Source organism: Pseudophryne corroboree, chromosome 8 (genome assembly GCF_028390025.1).
Source record: "Pseudophryne corroboree isolate aPseCor3 chromosome 8, aPseCor3.hap2, whole genome shotgun sequence".
Taxonomy (NCBI): Eukaryota; Metazoa; Chordata; class Amphibia; order Anura; family Myobatrachidae; genus Pseudophryne; species Pseudophryne corroboree.
This window is the reverse complement of record NC_086451.1, coordinates 435,117,551-435,137,257: the sequence shown is the minus strand read 5'-3', so window position 1 is coordinate 435,137,257 and position 19,707 is coordinate 435,117,551. Positions and strand designations below refer to the sequence as shown.

The following is a 19,707-nucleotide window of genomic DNA, read 5'->3' as shown; positions in this document are numbered from 1 at the left end:
GCCGAGGTTCCTGCAGAACTGACTGACCAAACTGAAGGTCCTCAGAGGCCAAAGTATCGAACTTGAAAAACTTAGCAAACGTGTTCGAACCTGACCAAGTAGCTGCTCGGCCCCCCGGGTGCAGGTCGTGTCTGCTGAGGAAATCTGCTTCCCAGTTGTCTACCCCCCTAATGAAGACCGCCGACAACACCACAGCGTGTTTTTCCACCCAGAGGAGAATTCTTGACACCTCTGACATTGTGGCTCTGCTTTTCGTTCCACCCTGTCAGTTTATGTACGTCACTGCCGTCACATTGTCTGACTTGACCTGAATGGCCTGATTTTGAAGAAGAGATGAGGCCTGCAGAAGGGCGTTGTATATAGCCCTGAGTTCCAGGATATTTATTGGAAGGACGACTTCCTGACTTGACCATCTTCCCTGAAACTGCACCCCCTGGGTGACTGTTCCCCAACCTCTGAGGCTTGCGTCTGTGGTTAGCAGAATTTAATTCTGAATCCCGAACCTCCGACCCACGCCTACGTGAGAAGCCTGTAGCCACCACAGAAGGGAGATCCTGGCTTTTGGCGACAGACGGGTCCCCTGGTGCATGTGAAGATGCGATTCGGACCATTTGTCCAAAAGATTGAGCTGGAAGGGCCTCGCATGAAACCTTCCGTACTGAAACGCCTCATAAAAACCCACCATTTTCCCCAGAAGGCGAATGCACAGATGTATCGAGATCCGGGTTGGCTTCAGGACAGCCCAAACCATCGACTGGATTACCATTGCCTTTTCCAAGGGAAGGAACACCTTCTGAGACTGTGTGTCCAGTATCACTCCCAGGAAAGGAAGCCTCTGTGTTGGTTCTAGGTGAGATTTTGGTAGGTCAGAATCCACATGTGATCCAGGAGTAGTCTGGTTGAGAGCCCAATGCTGTCCAACAACTGCTCCCTGGATGGTGCCTTTATCAGAAGATCGTCCAGGTATGGAATTATGTTCACTCCCCATTTGCGGAGTAGAAACATTATCTCTGCCATCACTTTGGTGAACACCCTTGGTGCCGTGGAGAGACCAAATGGCAGGGCCTGGAACTGGTACTGACAGTCCTGCAGTGCAAATCGTAGATAAGCCTGATGAGGTGGCCAGATCAGAATGTGAAGGTATGCATCCTTGATATCCAGAGACACTAGGAATTACCCCTCCTCCAGACCGGAGATCACCGCTTTCAGAGACTCCATCTTGAATTTGAACACTCTTCAGTACGGGTTTAATGACTTGAGGTTCAGAATCGGTCTTACCGAACCACCCGGTTTCGGTATTACAAACAAGTTGGAATAGTAGCCCTTGTTTTGCAGGTGAGGTTGAACTGGAACAATGAGCTGAGTCTGTACCAGTTTTTGAATGGCGTCCTGTAAAGTTATACTTGCCTCTTGTGAAACTGGTAAGCCTGATTTGAAAAATCTGTGAGGTGGGAGCTCCTGGAACTCCAGTCTGTAGCCCTGGGAAATAAGATCTATGACCCAGGGATCCTGACACGATCCTGTCCAGATGTGACTGAATAATTTTAGCCGGGCTCACACCTGCCAGTGTTACAGGCATCGCTGTCCACCGTCATGCAGAAGGCTTTGAGGAAGCAGATCCTGAGCTCTGTTCCTGTGAACCGGCAGTTGCTAGTTGTGTGGTTTACCTCTAGCGCCTCTGGTGGCAGTAGAAGAACCTCTGGCCATGCCCCTAAACTTGGCAGTCCGAAAGGACTGTAAATTAGGTCCTGAGTAGGCCTTCCTAGTTGGGGGACCTGCAGAAGGAAGGTATGTGGACTTACCTGCCGTAGCTTTGGTGATCCATTTGTCTAGTTCATCTCCAAATTAGGCCTCCCCTGTGAAAGGTAGGCCTTCCACACCTTTCCTGGAGTCCGCATCCGCAGTCCACAGGCGTAGCCATATACCCCTGCGTGCAGACACTGCCATAGCTGGAGTGCGTGCATTAAGCAAGCCTTTCTCTGGCAGGGTCCAAAGGTTATCCACAGGATAACATTAGGATATGATGAAGTGACAGTGGATTTGCACCAATCGGTCAAAGCTTTTTGGCCTCCCAACATGCAACGGGCCCGTCCATATATCCCCGCCTCCTGGCTCAGGCAAACCAGTTTTTTGATTGGGGTGGCAGGAGCCGGACCACGGTCAGAGGGCTGCTCATTTTCAGCAGCCCTAAGCTTTCTTATTTTATTTTTATAGTCTATTTTTTCTTGAGTGATCTTTCTGAGAAGCGTCTCATACGTAGCTTAGAAAGAGTCGCTCCAATAACTCTCCGCTGGGTTGTGACAACGCTTACCCACAAGTACAGTGCTGTTTCAGCGGGCGTCTGTGTCGGATATACTAGCAGGTCCAGCAGACATTACTTGGCTGTGGCCGAAGCACGGGGAGAAGGTAAGGCATCGGTTCTGCTTAGAAGGGGAATACGGACACAGCCGCACTGTTTTGGGAAGAGACTACCAAACAATCGCTGATGCGGCTGCCACCTCGGTTGCACCAGCGCTAGGCCTTAGGATCATAGGCTCCAGGAATAGTATGAGGCCGCGATCCCTAGTGTTGATGTCAGCAGTGAGGAGTCAGACGCTCTCCTTGTCACCCCTCCCCCCGGTTTATGACCAGTTTCCTCCGAGTCTCCCTCCATGAACTGTTTTCTCGCTTCCGTCTCAGACCCTGTATACGAAGGGGACCCAGTCGCAGCATAGGAGGCTGTGTGACTGGTACGTCAGTGTTCATTGAGCGTCTGTGTGCACTATAGGTTTATGGAGCGGCAGTGTACACTAGTAGCGTCTGGATCCACTCAGCGGTCGCAAACGTATTGATCGGTCCTGGAAGCGGGGTGAGTCTCACTGTATCCCACTCTACGGAGTATGAGTAATACAGCACTAAGTCTCTATCTACCTTTTGAGTACGAATAGTTAGATAAGTGCCTATTGCATAGGAGTCTGTATACTATTACTGTTTCTTTTGCTATGCGTCTGTATACAGTAGAGCTGTTTAAACATGATTCAGTAATATGTTCTCCTACATATTTGAAATGTATTTGTAGTTGATGATGTGCTCATATTGCTTATTATACTAATGTATAACATGTGACTGACTGCTAGTGTGATTGCTGACTTTACTATATATTCTGTCAGTTTTTTTCTATTCCGATCCTCAATGCTGGTGCATAGCAGGGTGGGGTCGGATTGTATGTCACTTTAAAAAGCTTAAAGTGATTACAGTCACAAATAGTGTAATACACTGTGGAAGTGTTGATTATTTATCTTGTCTAAGAGCGACAAAGGTGAGGAAGATACACTCACAGCAAAACCAATACTCATATCATGTTTGTCTTGCAAAGCTGGGTTATCCTCTCAGGATCTGTTTCAGGATGGTTTTTTTATCTTTCACCAGGGTCTCTTGAAAAATACAAGGCAGATTCAGGTGCAGGTTGATCCACCTTGGGCTATGTTTGCACAGACATTATCCAGTATAGCTGAACGATTATTCCAACTCCTGTACCATGGGTAGGTTACACAATTAACCCTTACATACAGCTTCCCACCTGCGGTTTATCACTTCCAGCAGCAGCCTTTCAAAAGAAACAGGCTGATAAGCCAGTGGTAAGTAAATCTTCATCCTCATAGGCTACACATTTCAGATGAGGATTCATCGGAGGATGAAAGCTCAAACTCTGCTTCGGCATACGAAGAGGAGGAGGAGGAGGAAGGTCTCAGCTCAGTGGATATAACGGAGTTAATTAAAGCATGAATGCCATTCTATCCTTAGAGGATTCAGCAGAGCCCGTGTTAAAAACCAAGGCACCTGTGTTTAAATGTCCCATAACAGTTAAGACTGAGTTTCCGGGGTCAAATCAGCTGACGGAAATCATGGAAGAGGCTTAAGATACGCCCAATAAGAAATTTAGAATTCCTAGGAAATGGAATTCCAATTATCCTCTTCCAGCTGGAGATTGTTTAAAAAGGGAGGTGGCTCCCAAGGTAGATGCGCATGTGATTCGATTAGTGCGAAAAGCTACATTACCTCTGCCTTCAACATCATTAAATGATGTCACGGATAGGAGAGTGGATGGTTTTTAAAAACAAACAAACAAACATTTTTTCCCTGTCTGGGGCAGTCATAAGGCTAGCCACGGCTTCAGCTTGGATGGCAAAGGCAGTGGCTGCCTGGGCTGATGCATTGGAGGGGGATTTTTCAATGGCATCTAGAGAGCAAAATTCCCATATAGCACATATAAAACAGGCTACGATGTTCTTTGAAGAAGCAGCATTGGATATGGGTACTATTGCCTCCAGGGCATCAGCTTCAACAATAGCTGCTCTTAGAGCAGTTTGGCTAAGTGATGGCAGGCAGCCCCAATACAAGAAGTCTGGTAAGACTAAAAAGCATTGGGCTACCAGAGGACCGGTTGGTAAAACAGAAAATAAGCCATCAGCCTGATGGTGCGGGACTCCACCTGGGGGATCCCAGGGTGGGGGCCGACTTCTTCAGTTTGCACAGATCTGGCAGCAGTCTACAACAGATGCCTGGGTGCAGGAAGCAGTATCTCTAGGTTATGCTTTTGCCTTCAAGAAGCACCCTCCTTGAAGGTTTTTTTGTACCAGCCAGTCTTGGGTAGAGACGAAGGCCAGTGCTTTGCAAGAGGCAGTTCAGAAATTGCTTCAGTCAGGAGTAATCATTCCAGTTCCTCCTGCACAACAAGGACAGGGTTTTTACTCCAACCTGTTTCTAGTTCAGAAGCCAAATGGGTCATTCCGGCCCACTCTCAATCTCAAAGTGCTGAACAAATAAATTTGGGTACCTCGGTTTCATATGGAGACTTTACATTCCATCATTTTGGCCATGGAGCCAGGGGATTATATGATATCCAGGATGCTTACCTACATGTTCCTATAGCACTGTCCCATCAGTGCTATCTCAGGTTCTCTATCCTCCAACAGCATTTTCAGTTCCAGGCCCTACCTTTTGGGTTAGCCACAGCCCCCAGAGTATTTACCAAAATTATGGTGGTAATGGCAGTTTATCTCCGCCAGCAGGGGATAAGAATTTTTCCATACCTCGATGATCTGTTAATCCTGGCACAGTCGCAGGAATTGCTCTTAAGTCATCTGCAACAGACAATAACGTGTTTGCAAAGGCATGGGTGGCTCATAAATTGGGCAAAACCATCTACGGTTCCGTCACAGCGGATGACTCACTTGGGGGCTGTACTGGATTCAAGCCTTCAGAGTAATTTTACCTCTGAACAAGATATCCAAAGTTCAGTCAAGGATTCAGGAGTTGCTACACAGTCAAAAGGTATCCATTCACACAGCAATGCATGTGAGGGGTTGATGGTGTCAACAATCGACATGGTGGGGTATGCACAGTTCCACTTGAGGCCTCTGCACCATCTGATCCTTGCCAAATGGAATGGGTTCCATCAGATGAGAAAAACGCAGACTATGGTCCTTACGATGGAAGTAAGAAGGTCATTAACCTGGTGGCTACAGACATCCAATCTGGACAAGGAGAGATCCTTTTGGATATCAGATTGGGAAAATCTGACAACGGATGCCAGTCTCCAGGACTGGGGAGCAGTGTCAGGAAGGTTTTGTTTCCAGGGGCAATGGACCAGGGAAGAAGGTTGTCTGCCAATAAATATATGGGAACTTCGGGCCATATAAATGGCACTGATTCAGGCAAAGGACATTCTTCGGGGAAAACCAGTTCAGATCCGCTCAGACAATGCGACGGCAGTAGCGTACCTCAACCATCAGGGAGGAACTTGCAGCCAAAAAGCTATGAAGGAGGTAAGTCACACACTAATGTGAGCAGAACTTCATCATTCAGCCTTGTCCACAGTGTTCGTTCCAGGAGTCCTAAACTGGGAAGCGGATTTTCTCAGTCGACACACCATTCAGGCAAGCGAATGGGCTCTACACCCGGAGGTCTTCCAGACTCTAGTAGACAAGTGGGGGTTGCCAGAGATAGATCTCATGGCGTACCGCCAGAACAACAAGGTTCTCGCATATGGGTCAAGAACAAAGGATCCCAGAGCGATCTTTGTGGATGCCTTGTTGGTGAGATGGGACTTTCATCTGGCCTATGTGTTTCCTCCAATCACCTTATTACCCATGTGGATGAGAAAAATAAATAAGTGTGGTCGACCTAATGACCGTATCCCTTCTGTATAATGGGATGAACCTATGGGAACGCATATTTCTGCTGTGGAACTACCTGGTGGTAAGTGAGAGTAGTGGTAACTTGTATACTTATATTATAGATACAGAAAAAGCACGCTGCATAGTAATCACAGAACATCTAAGTTGTATAATAGGTTTATTCATCCATAAAGACAATAAATTGTGATAGAGGCATTTATCATCTACAGGCACGACATTCACAGTTATAAGTTTATATGTGTGACTTGAAAATAATAGTTTAAAAACACAATAGGATACATAGATATCTATAAACATGGAAACATTCACAGGCCATCTTAGGACTGGCATACACTTGCTACCACGGTGCAAGCTGGGTTAAGAATAGCCATATTGAGGTTGGCATACAGTGGGTATATAGGGCACACACAAAGGAATCAGTGGTTACATTATAAGAGGGGGGGGGGGGGGTCCTGATCCGCTATCCTTCACAGCATTGTTTTGTACAGAGGCCACTAAGCAAGCAGAGCCATCTGCGGGTCCCAAGCGTTGCAACAAGAAACCTGGGCACAGCGGGTCAGAGGCCACGGTATCTCTAGCACTCAATGTACATGACCATACGAGTCTTTGTATTTATGTCACACTACGTATTATCCAAACTGCTATCACTGCAGGGCGACAAGTATGACCCTATTTATTAATGGAGTGTTTAACCACTTCCTGACCAAGCCATTTTCCACCTAGTTATCATGCAGTCGGGACAGGGGTAGGCAACGTGCTGCTGTGGATCTATACCTCCCAGCATGCCCTGCCACAGTTTCAGCATGCACTAACAGTAAAACTGGCAGAGCATGCTGGGAAGTGTAGTTCCACAGCAGCTGACATGCCACACGTTGACCATCGCTGCAGTAGGAAGTTACTTTTCTTTGGGTTTTTTCCCCTCCCCAAGACTTTTTATGGGAAAGGGCTTACATATGGCAGCATATAGGCATAAAAGTGCCAGATTATTCTTCTCTTGCCAACATATGAATGACATTACACTCACTTTACCTCTATTAGATGGTTTACATGGATCTAGTGCCGCTTACAAGGAGGGTAGTCCTAAAAAAGGTTTCCTCTGCACTGCCCTCTGCTGGGTGACTTGGCTAAATGCATGCTTCCTATGGCACCAAAGAATAAATAGGCCTTATGCTGACGAGTACAGTACAAATAATAATCTGTAAATAGTAATAAAAGAGACTTGTATAACAAGGGATCATGTAATGTCAAGGAAAAAGTGGAGTTGAAGACGCTGAATCCATTCAGCCCAGTTAGGCATTACTGGTACTATCAATGCACATAAGGTACTTGACCATTTTTAAATTTGTAACTGTAACCATAAAGAGTTTGCATAGGTTAATGGTGAAACGCGTGGCAAACTTCTTTTCTCTCCATTTCATGGTAACATATAATTTCTAAAAAACAATAAAACACAGAGCGATATGCAGTTTGCTAAATCTAAAATGTAGTTATAAACATTCCTACCACAATATTAGATAAAACGAAAAACAAAAAAAAAATCCTGTGTGTAAATATGTAACATTTTAAGAATAACTCTCAAGAGAAAATTCAAAGGTGATACTGCATGTGACACTAACAGAGTGATGAACGCACCTGATAGAACGTTACAATTAACATGTGTTTTAATCTTGAAATGATCTGGAACAAGGCTTCATGTTGCTCCGTAAGGCAATCTCCAAATCATGTAATTCAGCTGCGGAGAACAGTCTCCGGGTACAGTCATAACACACGGAGACTGACTTGGTGGACAAGGGAACTACACAGATGCTCCAGGAAGAGAAGGAGGATACGACAGGCAGATGGAGGTGGAGAAACTCGGAAATTATGACATTCGCCCAGGCTTCTTCTGTATAGCCTGAAACAGAAAAGAGCCAATATTAGTTATATAGGGTGGCATGGTGGTGTAGTGGCTAGCATTGCTGCCTTACAGCACTGTATTTTACTCTGTTTAGTTAACCCTCTCTATATAAATGTCATCCTTTAGTCATGCACGTGGCTGATGTTTTATCCATTGAATCTCACATATTTTTAGATTCAGTGGGGGATATTCAATTTGGCCCGAAGAGACATCGGGAGTAAAAAACCCCGATGTTTCTTCGGGTGCTGCGGTCGGGCTATTTAATTTGCTCGGCCGGTAAAACCTGCTTTTTCATCTGTAAACACACAGGTTCAGTGAAACCTGTGTGTTTTCGGGTGAAATAGCCCCGTTTTCGGATGAAAACAGGGCTGTTATCGGGCATTTTCTTCAACGTTTCAATATTTTAATCATATTTTCATCATGAATCATATTTTCAATATATATGTATGTATGTATGTATGTATGTATGTATGTATGTATGTAATCTATTACATGTATTTTACTCTGTTTAAGCCATATTAAAGCCTTTAAGGATACCATAACCTTACTTTCCTCAGTTGTACAGAATAAAGATATATTGCACATCTCAGGGCTGCAGGTTAAGAACATGTGAAACGCGTCAAGCCTACAATTGGTATTTTAATTTTCAGAGGAAACAGCTTAAAACATTTTAAATACAAAGTGTTAATTTTATTTAAAAATGCGCAACAACTGACCTGATTGATACTAATGCCAGTCAGCTTCTCCAGCGTATCTGGAAGGCGGCCAAGGATATCCAGAACTTCTCCTGTGATCCTGGCGGCTCCAACCTCGTTCCCACCGCTGGACACCATTTTTATCTTCTTCACCTGGGTTAGAGGCTTGCTAATCTCCTCTGCAATCTGGAAGAGAAAATGCAGTGTCACCATGAGGACAGCAGGAGGCACACAGCCATTAGTTCATCAGTTTTAGTGGGCCTGAAGCACAACCAAGTAGCGGTGTCTGTGGGGACCGTGGAGAGACTAGGACCATGACTGTGTTATGGGAGTGCAGTGCGAAAGCCTAGGATGAAAACTATTGACTTCCAGAGGGCGGCACATCAAGATGACTGCATTGTAGAGTCCCACCGCTATCTCATCCAGTATACCATGCCATCCTCCCTCTCGGCTCACCCTGGGCTTATTTTGCTTGCCTGCCTTGGTATCAGTGAGCTTCCTGGACTTAGATTCTGTGGAGAGACCTTGCACTTAGCCAGCATGCTGACGGTGCAGCCTTACCTGTAGCGTGGCTGTCTTATTACGTGGCAACCATCCTGTGGACCCTACTATTATCTGCTGTCTGCCATAGTGAGACTTGATCACACCTGCCTCCCTGTACTGTGGTCAGCGCAAGTTGCCTGGGTAGTGATCATCTGGCAAAGCGGAGTACGGCGAGACCCCTGTTGCTTCCCAGTCGCTGGGACCTTCACTCTGGGAACAGCTACCCCTGCAGACCTCCAGCTGTCCTTTGGGATCAGTAGCGGACTTGAGCCTCTCCTTTTGTGACTCTGACTGGCTGCGTGTAGTGGTCTGCTGCGTGAAGAGGCTGCAGGAATTATTCTGGCCCTTCATCCCTTAGGCCAGTGTTTGAAGCCCCGATGGTGGCTGTATTATCATCGGTGGGTTTGGTTACTTCTCTCTAACACCTCTCCACTTTCTACCCAAACTGATGGCCCCATTAGATCTTCTGTAGAGATACCTCCTGCTTCTGTTGAGAGACCTCCTAGATTTCTGTGGAGGTTATTGGACTTCGAGGAAGTCTGTTGTGGGTGCTCTGGTTCCTGGTGACCTATTGTTCCAGACAGTGGACCTGGCGTCCCCCTCTAACCCTGTCTGCTTTTCCCTTACGAACAACCTTCCTCATACTCTCCTAGTGTGCCATTTCCTCTCCCCACTACCTTCCTGCTCGTTCCCTCTTCTGTTTTACCCTCATCCCTCCTATCCTCTGGTTGGAGCCCTTCTCTTCGCCTATGGAATCCTGTCCTGGAGGCCTGCATCCCCTTAGTGCTTTTTGCCTCTAGCTGCTTCTCGTGAACTCCTTTCCCTGGACACTTGTCAGGATTCCAGTGATTGCTTCGGGACACTATTGGCTTCTCTAGTTTGTGGTCCCCTGTGCCTGCCACACTAGACCAGCTCCATAGATCATTAATCTGTGGACCACAACTTTTCCTATTACTACTGTATGTGCGGCGAGAGCGTACCTAGTCCCTTCTTTTGTCTGGTATATTAGCGTCTTCCTCAGTCCTCCATCTCCACTATATTAACTGATTGTTGCTTGGGGTATGGGTCATTGAGTCGACCCCACTTAGGTCGACAGTCATTGGGTCGACCACTGAAGGTCGACAGTTGCACTAGGTCGACATGGGCGTTAAGTCGACATGTGCTAGGTCGACATGTAAAAAGGCTGACGTAAGTTTTTCAACTTTTTTTGGTGTTGTTTTCTGCGTAAAGTGACGGGGAACCCCAATTAGTGCCACGTGTCCCCTCGCATGGTGCGCTTCGGTTGCCATGCTTCGGTCAAGGTGCCTCGCTCCGCCACCGCTTCGCTTGGCACAGGTTACCGTTCCAATCGTAGTCCACGTGGATCGTTAAGTATGAAAAAATCCAAAAAAGTGAAAAATGTTTGGGGGAAAAAATCATGTCGACATAGTACATGTCGACCAAACACCCATGTCGACCTATTGCCCGTCGACCTTCAGCGGTCGACCTAAGTTGGGTCGACCCAACGACCGTATCCCGTTGCTTGCATTATTACTTCATTTTTTTCAGATACCTTGCTGCCACCTACTGGCGATTAGGTCATCACTCTGATTTGTATGCGCTAATACTGTGCTGTTTTGTTATACAGTAGGTTTGCCATAAGCACTATTTTTTTCTTTAGTAGTCATTTCTGTGTGTCACTACGGTGCTGCTTCATTGCAGTTTTGCCAAGTTGTTATTTAGTGTATGCTGAATTTATCTATTACAGTATATCTCCATGTTTTACACATTGTACTAAGATATATATTATGGCATTTTACATTTTCTTGTTATTATGCTGCCGCTTACTATCACTATGTTATTTCTGTGTGATAAAATTGTTCTGCCATATGCTGAACTTCAGTGTTAATATTGTGATGTCTCTCATATGGTATTTTATCGAGATAAGCTTTTATTGATACTGGGGCAGATGTAATAAGCCTGGAGAAGTGATAAAGCAGTGATAATGCACCAGCCAATCAGCTCCTGTCATTTTTCAAACCTGTAATGATTGGCTAGTGCGTTTTCACCTTCCACTTATCACTGCTTTATCACTTCTCCAGACTTAATACATCTGCCTCACTGTATGTTACACTACCTGTTCTCATTGGGTCTTAGTCCTCCCCCTACTCTGGGAACATATTGGGCTACAACTGGTTTAGATATAGGTGTACCTGTTTTTGCAGACTACAATTGTTTTCAAGTACGGTTTTCTTTTTTGGCTAATCTGAGGCTAGGTCATCTTCATTTAAGGATGTGATCCAACGCCTTCTGTTCCACCAAGGTTATACTCATTTTAGCACTCCACTTATACTGTGTGTCTGCTTTTTGCATCTGGGTTCTGTGTCTAGTACTTGGTGTCCCTGACTGTTGCCCCCACCCATTAGAGCCCTAGTGGGCATGAACCGATACACGTCCAAACCCCAATGTCAACGTTCCGCAATGTCTGTAGAGGTTTCCAAAATGGTTAAAACAAAATGCTGGAGCTCCTAGGCAGGCTGCCTCTTCTCCTGACCCTCACAGTCGGATTTAACTAGTGGTTACCCACCTCACTGATATTCCCCATTTAGATCACTGATCTAGTTCACGGAGATCTATTAAAATTATATTGCCCACGATAGATACAAAGATAAGCATTACGCAAAATTATACCCATTTAAAGAGTCCATTGACTCTGCTCCAACGAAGCTTGGAGAGCAGTCCACTAGGATAGAGGATGTTGAACAGCAGATTCACCATGCTGAGGATAGTATACAGTCACTATGTAATACTATGGAGACATCGTCTCACCAGCTGCAACGATATGCTGATATAATCAGATGATCTTGAAAAATCATAGCTGCCGAAACCTCCGTTTTATTAGCATTCCAGAATCGATAAAAGGTTCAGAGAATTGTTCAGGTGCTGAACCTTCTGGAGGACCCTCACAACCCTCGTATTGCTGGCTCACCATACGGGCCTGGGGGTGGGAGGGGAAGCTAGACCTCGCCAGGTTTGGCTAGATCCCTTAATTTCAGAGTGAAAGAGCAGATTTGGTCAGATTACAGTCAGACTAGGAAATTACTCCTAGATGGCCAAGAGATTCTGATATTCTAAGATTACTCTGTGGCCGCCACAAAAAAACCTAGATCGTTTATACCAGGTGGTATTCATGTGACCGGCGGTCAGGAGACAGACTGTCTCATGACCTCCCCCAACATCCCGCCCCCTCACTATGCCGACCAACAGGGACTATTTCCACTCGTGGGTGTCCACGACACCCAGAGTGCTGCACTTGCCCCCCCAAACCCCCCCGCGCCGGGATCCCGGGGGCGGTGTGCTGCTAGTATCCCGGCGTCGGTCAGCCATACCACACCCTTTATACCAACTCAACTCTGTGTCGGGTCATCACTGCGTGAAGGGCCAGCTATAGCAGTAGTGATGGCATCTTCCCTAGACTCCCCCTCTCAGCCTGGAGAGTCCTTGAGTCTTGCTCAGCTGTTCATGGATTTGGTTTGGTGGCAGATCCATTAAAATTTTGGCTTTTGCGGATGATATCTTGTTATTTTTGTCTAATCCTAAAGACTGTTTGCGCCCCCTAATAAATGCAATTTTGCAATTTGGCCTTGCTTCAGGTTTTGATGTAAACTTGATGAAGTCCTCTGTATTACCGCTGAAACGGGGCTACACGCGGCCTTCCAGGGCACAGTCTCTAAATTTAAAATGGGCCGAGCAAACCTAATCCAAATGGTGTCTTCTCCGGGACTACTTTAACTCCTCCAAACTCTACCTTTGCCTGACAAACCAGCAATGAGGTGCTGCAGCAGTTACACATTGCCCAAAGTGTTCCAGATGCCAGTCAAGCAACACATGCCCCTTCTAAAACTGGAACACCACATTGGTGTGCAAATGACACTCAAAGTCTGTGAGTGGGGGATCTCACTGGTGCCGGTAGCCAGCATCAAAGCCCGTAAGGCATAGTGGAGTGGGGTGGCATAGTAAGCCCATCCAGCTCAAGGCCCGTTCAAACTGTGCAGTCGAACAGGGGCGACATGCCATAGAGGGCACAACGTGGGGCAGACTAAGTCCAGGGCAGCAGGCAGTATACGGTGGCCAACCATCCTCCTCCGACACATTCCCAGCACTACATCAGGATTGGCAAAACTGGTATGTGTAGCACTTAAAATTCATTTTGCTTGGCCCAGGGGCTCCTGAAGCTTATTGTACTGGTTTTAAATAAGAAACATTCCCCTGTGGGGTCAATGGCAGATACTGTAGGTCACTATAGCGAGTCATTTTATAGGGGATAACGAGCGCTCTGATGTCAATAAGTATAAATGCGAGTTATAAATGACAGACATCAAAAACATTAAGAAACATAAAAACATAATGAAATGTGTTTCAATGTTTACAGCTCTCTTATGAGATTGGTATATGTTGAAACGTGAAGATAGTGTTAAGGAGAAGGGTAAGTTAGGGACAGAGTGGACCGGGTGTGGTTCATAGGGTCGACCACACTTAGTGTCTAGGTCGACCACTATTGGTTGACAGTAACTATGTCGACACCTGAAATAGGTCGACACAAGCATTAGGTCGACATGAGTTTTGTTTTTTATTTTTTTGGTGTCGTTTTCTTCGTACAGTGACTGGGAACCCTAATTAGTGCACAGTGTCCCATTGCATGCTTCGAGCAAGGTCACCGTTCCCAATTGTAGTCCACGTGGATCGTAAAGTATGAAAAAGAAAAAAAATTTTTAAAAAATAAATACAAAAATTTGTGAAAAACTAATGTCGGACTTTTGTCAAGTCGACCTAAGTGTGGTCGATCTAGAGACCCGATACCGAGTGGACCACAGTTTCTACACTGCACCACCAACGCTATCTCTGGGACTGTCATTCACCCGTGCAGTAGCCGCTTCCAACAAACACCCATCTCCAAACACCAGTCATTTGTAACGGAGCAGCTACTATTACATAAATCAGCGGAAATGTTATATTTTCTTCAATATAGGCCACTACAGTGTAGAGGCATACAGTATAGGGCACTACAAGAGTAAAGGCATATAGGGAAATTACAGTATGAGGCATATTAATTAGAGCACTACAGTAGGGGCATATCATTAACTGTGGCACTACTGCATAGGCATTTCAATAACTGGGACACTACTGCATAAACATTATCTGACACTAGTGTGAGAGCATATCATTAACTGGAACAATACTGTGGAGACATTATCAGGGGCACTATTGAGGAGCCTTATTATTAACGGAGGAGGGGCTATAAAAATTCTAATTCTAAAACCAGGTTGGTTTTGCCTTGTAAATGATTGCCGCTTTAAAAATACGGTCACACTCGCACAAATTCCCGCACCTCCAGCTTCTTGCATCCTATTACATTTACCCCCAAGACCAGTCCATCTAGTCTGGTAGGAGTTACCTCAGGCAGCTTTTGCAGCAACATGTCCACTATTGCGGCTTCCTGGTACTGCTCGAAGGCCTCCGCCTTTTTGGCCATCTGCTCTGCATCAGCGCGAGCTCGGACTTCAACTGCGTACGCCTCAGCTTCTCCCCTTACCTGAGGAGAGAGAGAACACAGGTGTAAATACACCTAGAACGCAGCTCGCTGGCCTCATTATTTGCGGCTTACACTCTAATATGGCCATTTTATTGCAGAAGACCAAGATACAGAGATGTGGCGTTTACTAACCCTGATGGACTCTGCTTCTGCCTCAGCTGCAGTGATGAGCTTCATTCTGCAAGACATAAAGCAGATTAGATAACAGAAGGTGAGAACAGATGAGAGGAGTAAGAAAGGATGTAGAAAAGGAGAGGAAGAGATACACTAAGGACTACATGGCGCACCTCTCCGCCTCAGCAAGCTTCTCCAGTCGGTAGCGTTCTGCATCTGCCGGCTTCTTGATTCTGGCCTCTAGTTCTTTCTCCCTACGGCTAATTTCTTGATCCTGTAGCATGACCTGCTGGCCCCTCTCCACCACCTGAACTTGGACCTTCTGCTCCTCTATCTTTTGCTTTGTCTTGGCTACCTAAAAATCAGGAAGCCGTAGGTCAACTGACTGCCTCCTGCGGTGGAATAGCAACGGGTAGTGATGGCTGTACCTGTAACTGATAGGCCAAGTCGCTCTCTGCCTTCCTGGTGTTCACCTCCAGGTCGTACGTGGCCTTCTTCAGCTCAAAGTCTCTCTGAGCTTTTGCCATATCTATTTCATTGATGTACTGAGCGGACACTTTCATCTGTAGGGCCTCTGCCTCCTGCAACACAGCAATGTGTTACCATTTACACCAACCATATCAGAAGATCAGGCTCCCCTTCTTGAAGAACGGGAGCAGAGGTAGCTAATTCAGAGACAGCATTATGAACCAAAGGTGGACGCTATTGCGGTAGCGACTAAGTATTTAACAGCAGCCACTACTGCATCTTCATGCTAATGCCACTGGCTGCTCTGCTATTCCAGCGCTGTGCACACAGAGAAGTACCAGCCGTATAGAGCTGCAGAATCTCCGTCTGCACATGGCCACTGGAGTCAGTGCAACTACGCCTTTAGACGCAGTTGCTGGCCGACACACCCGAGTCTGGCAAGCCAAATCCGCCCCCTCAGTTGCCACCCAGAAATGCCCAGCGAAACTGCATGGATCTGCATCTCAGAGTGGTAATCACCAAGAAGCAGGAGTAGACTGAAATCACCGATTGCTTGCATCTGATGCCATCCCTGCGTCCACATCTGAATCATGCCCACAGTGTGCTCTTGCCATTCTATCTGCTGAGGTCATGTCACTTGTATGGCCTTCAGCTGCCCACCGTTCTATTAGTTCCTACCTTCTCCAAAATCCCCCCAGCCAGATCACGATAACCGTGCATGCACAAGCAATATTCAACCCTATTCTGTACGATTAATTTCATGCTCCTATCTTTGAAAGTATTATGGACTTCTCCAGACATCAGTAACGAGTCCACGTATCAATCACCTTAATCCCAGCATCTCTCTTGGCCACGGCCTCGCCAATCCTTGCATCCTTCTGCACCTGAGCTGTCCTGGCTTTACCCAGGGAGTGCAGGTAATCCTAGAAGTCAAAAGAAACCGACAACTGGATGAATATGACTCCTACCTCAAAAAACCCACCCCCATCCTTCTTCTGCAGATCTCCTAATCTCTTCCTTTCTACCTGATCATCATGGATGTCCTTCAAGGTGTAGCTCACAACACTGATCCCCATATTCACTAGGTCAGAAGAGGCCACTTTGAAAACCTGCTCTGAAAACTTCTGCCGGTCCTTGTAGATCTCCTGGTGAGCAATCAGGAGAAAGGGAGAAGGTGAGGACATTGGGAAAGAATCAAAGGAGAAGCTATTATGGATTCTTACAAGAGGTAATTTACTAATATACTCATGCTCATATTCAGGTGTGTTGTCTTCACTGACCGTTTTACATTTCAGCATTTTCAAAATGAGCACGACACAAGTGACATCACTATACTCCAGACTGAAGCTTTATTTTCTGGGCGTGACATCACTATGCTCTGGTTATAAGTGACCACATTACTTCTCAATAGAAGGATGTCCATGTCACTTGTGTAAATGAATGAAATACATTATGCAGCCACGCTACTGCCAAACTACCAAAATCAAGGAAACCTTGTCAGAAGATAACACCAGACGTATGGCCTTACCTCCACCGTCATGTGAGCCATGATGGCACGCTGGTGACCCTCCAAGGTCTCGAGGGCAATGTGCGCCACCTCATTTTCAGTTTTACCAAGGAACATCTGGCAAGCAGCTGCCAGCATCTCCTTATTCTGGCCCTGAATTTTTACCTGCATGAGGTGAGAGGTGCACAAAACGTACAGATCAGGGAGGTTAGATGACCAGTTTCATTGTTACAAAGGAAAAGCATGATAAATGGTTTTGGTGGGTGAATAGAAGAATGATGACAGCGTTCAAAAAAGAGTGACCACAAAAAAAACCACTTTAAAGTACAACTACATTTAAAAAACACTGATTCATTAAAAACAGCAAATAGCAACATTCATTCTGGAAGCAACAGTTTCTGGAACTTGTCAGAAGTAAATCCGTCGTTTTTATGCAGCAATATACCTGTATATTAGCGTTTTAAATGGAGGTAGCCGATATATATATATATATACACACAGGTTGAGTATCCCTTATCCAAAATGCTTGGGACCAGAGGTATTTTGGATATGGGATTTTTCCGTATTTTGGAATAATTGCATACCATAATGAGATATCATGGTGATGGGACCTAAATCTAAGCACAGAATACATTTATGTTTCATATACACCTTATACACACAGCCTGAAGGTAATTTTAGCCAATATTTTTTATAACTTTGTACATTAAACAAAGTGTGTGTACATTCACACAATTCATTTATGTTTCATATACACCTTATACACACAGCCTGAAGGTCATTTAATACAATATTTTTAATAACTTTGTGTATTAAACAAAGTTTGTGTACATTGAGGCATCAGAAAACAAAGGTTTCACTATCTCACTCAAAAAAGTCCGTATTTCGGAATATTCCGTATTTCGGAATATTTGGATATGGGATACTCAACCTGTATATATATATATATATATATATATAATCTATATCTCTATCTATAATAGACAGTCCTATATAATGAAACTAATCCAGATGGGAATTGGGGTGTTTAGTTATATCTGTTATACGGCGCTGTATTTAGAAGATTAGGTAATAATAGCCTTGCCCTTGGGATTGTGCAGTTAGCCACGTGCTAGTCGATATCACAGTCCAAAATGCTCACGTGAAGGTAAATGTACATTAGTTCCTGGAACCAGCTGGATCACTGTCTGGCATGACACTGTTTCCCCTCCTTGGTTGCCAGAAAGTTGCTGTAATTGGAAGCCCTATCTGTGCACCACCCCAGGTAGCTATGCCTTGATCAGGCTTACTGATGCCAGATGCGAGTCGGCACTGGGCTGCTGTAGACTCTCACTAAACAGAGCTGTTCTGTCGGCATGGAGTAATGTAACTGTAGATTAATCCCGTGAACGAAGAATGCAGCAATACGTTTTGACCGCTGCCGTGGACTGTTCCAAGCCATCTGCCACCAGGTACATTCTGCTGCTGCCGAGTTTCCTGGCCAATCACTATTACTAATGCTATTGTCTACCTAGAAATCAGGACACAATTACAACTGTGATGTTGCAAGCTCTTAGTGAACGTGTAGGTTGAGAATTTGCCCATATCCTTGGCTGATCACACAGACCTCCTTTTGTATACGTACTGATATTACAGTGTTCCATGATTAAAATGTTTATATGGTGACACCAAGGGTAAGTTTTGTATGGATACATTTAAATAGCTTTAGTAAGAATGTTTACTGGACTGGAATACAAGTTGTTTTGGTTTAATACAATTTTATATGTAATAAATTGATTTACATAAACACATTGGTCTGAAATAACATGCTGAAAAATTCTGAAAAGGATTCATCAGCGCAGCTGATCTCTTCTTATTTCTATATACCAATGTGAGGTTGGCAATATCTTCTTTTCAACTGCAGCAGATATATACCTATATAGATCAAAGGGGATAATAATGTGCTGGGTGATTACTTGATTTGTAGAATTTCTGGTGGCAGAGGGCGTCTAGAGAGTGAACGCAAACATCATGTGATTGGCTCATAATGTGGCCTGAGATGCCCCCTCTTTAGCCAGGTACACTTCAGTGGCACAGATTAAAACCAGCAAAGTGGGCCTGGAAACCGGGGGAAGGATCTTCTCCACCATTGAAAGAAGAACAATACACAGGATTTTTTGTGCTTACCTGTTAAATTAGTTTCTCTGATTTCTTGGGGGACACTGGAGACAGAGGGATATAGCAGGCGCGGGAGAGAATCTGGGCACTGCAAGGTTGAAAATCTTCTTGGTGGGTTCCCCATGGAATCAGAGAAATGGATTTAACAGGTAAGCACAAGAATCGTATTTTCTGTATCTTCCAATGGGGAACACTGGAGACAATGGGGATGTCCCAAAGCTGTCCTTACAGGAGGGGGCTCCTGTGTGGAAGATAACACCCTATGACCGAAACTGGCATCTTGAGAAGCAAAGGTGTCAAAATGGCTGAACTTAATAAAAGTGTGGGTGGAAGACCTTATGACAGCTCTACAAAGCTGCGCTGCTGAGGTGCCATGGCAAGCTACGCATAAAAGCACAAATGATCTAGTAGAGTGGTCCCTAACCGCCTCCGGAATAGGTCGAACAGAGGAAACATAAGCACGGCGGATAACAGCTGCAATCCACTGGGCGATAATTGTTTTGAATCTGGCCAGCCACGCTTGCGAGCATCATAAAGGACAAAGAGCATCTGAGAGAAGTACTTAGTCCTGGAAA

General features: G+C 45.3%; 1 protein-coding gene across 2 annotated transcripts in view; it reads right to left on the bottom strand.

Moving 5' to 3' along the window:
• Window positions 1-6,319: 6,319 nt before the first annotated feature.
• Window positions 6,320-19,707, bottom strand: part of LOC134949452 (flotillin-1-like) — a 65,398-nt gene continuing 52,010 nt past the window's right edge. For both annotated transcript variants that reach the window (XM_063938025.1, XM_063938024.1), the window contains 9 exons: window positions 16,997-17,140; window positions 16,494-16,613; window positions 16,296-16,391; window positions 15,429-15,581; window positions 15,174-15,355; window positions 15,019-15,064; window positions 14,749-14,886; window positions 8,793-8,957; window positions 6,320-8,073 (listed from right to left, as the gene is read on the bottom strand). In XM_063938025.1, coding sequence (XP_063794095.1) covers window positions 8,041-8,073; window positions 8,793-8,957; window positions 14,749-14,886; window positions 15,019-15,064; window positions 15,174-15,355; window positions 15,429-15,581; window positions 16,296-16,391; window positions 16,494-16,613; window positions 16,997-17,140 — 1,077 coding nt within the window. In that variant the 3' untranslated portion in view covers window positions 6,320-8,040. The remainder of the gene's footprint in view (window positions 8,074-8,792; window positions 8,958-14,748; window positions 14,887-15,018; window positions 15,065-15,173; window positions 15,356-15,428; window positions 15,582-16,295; window positions 16,392-16,493; window positions 16,614-16,996; window positions 17,141-19,707) is intronic.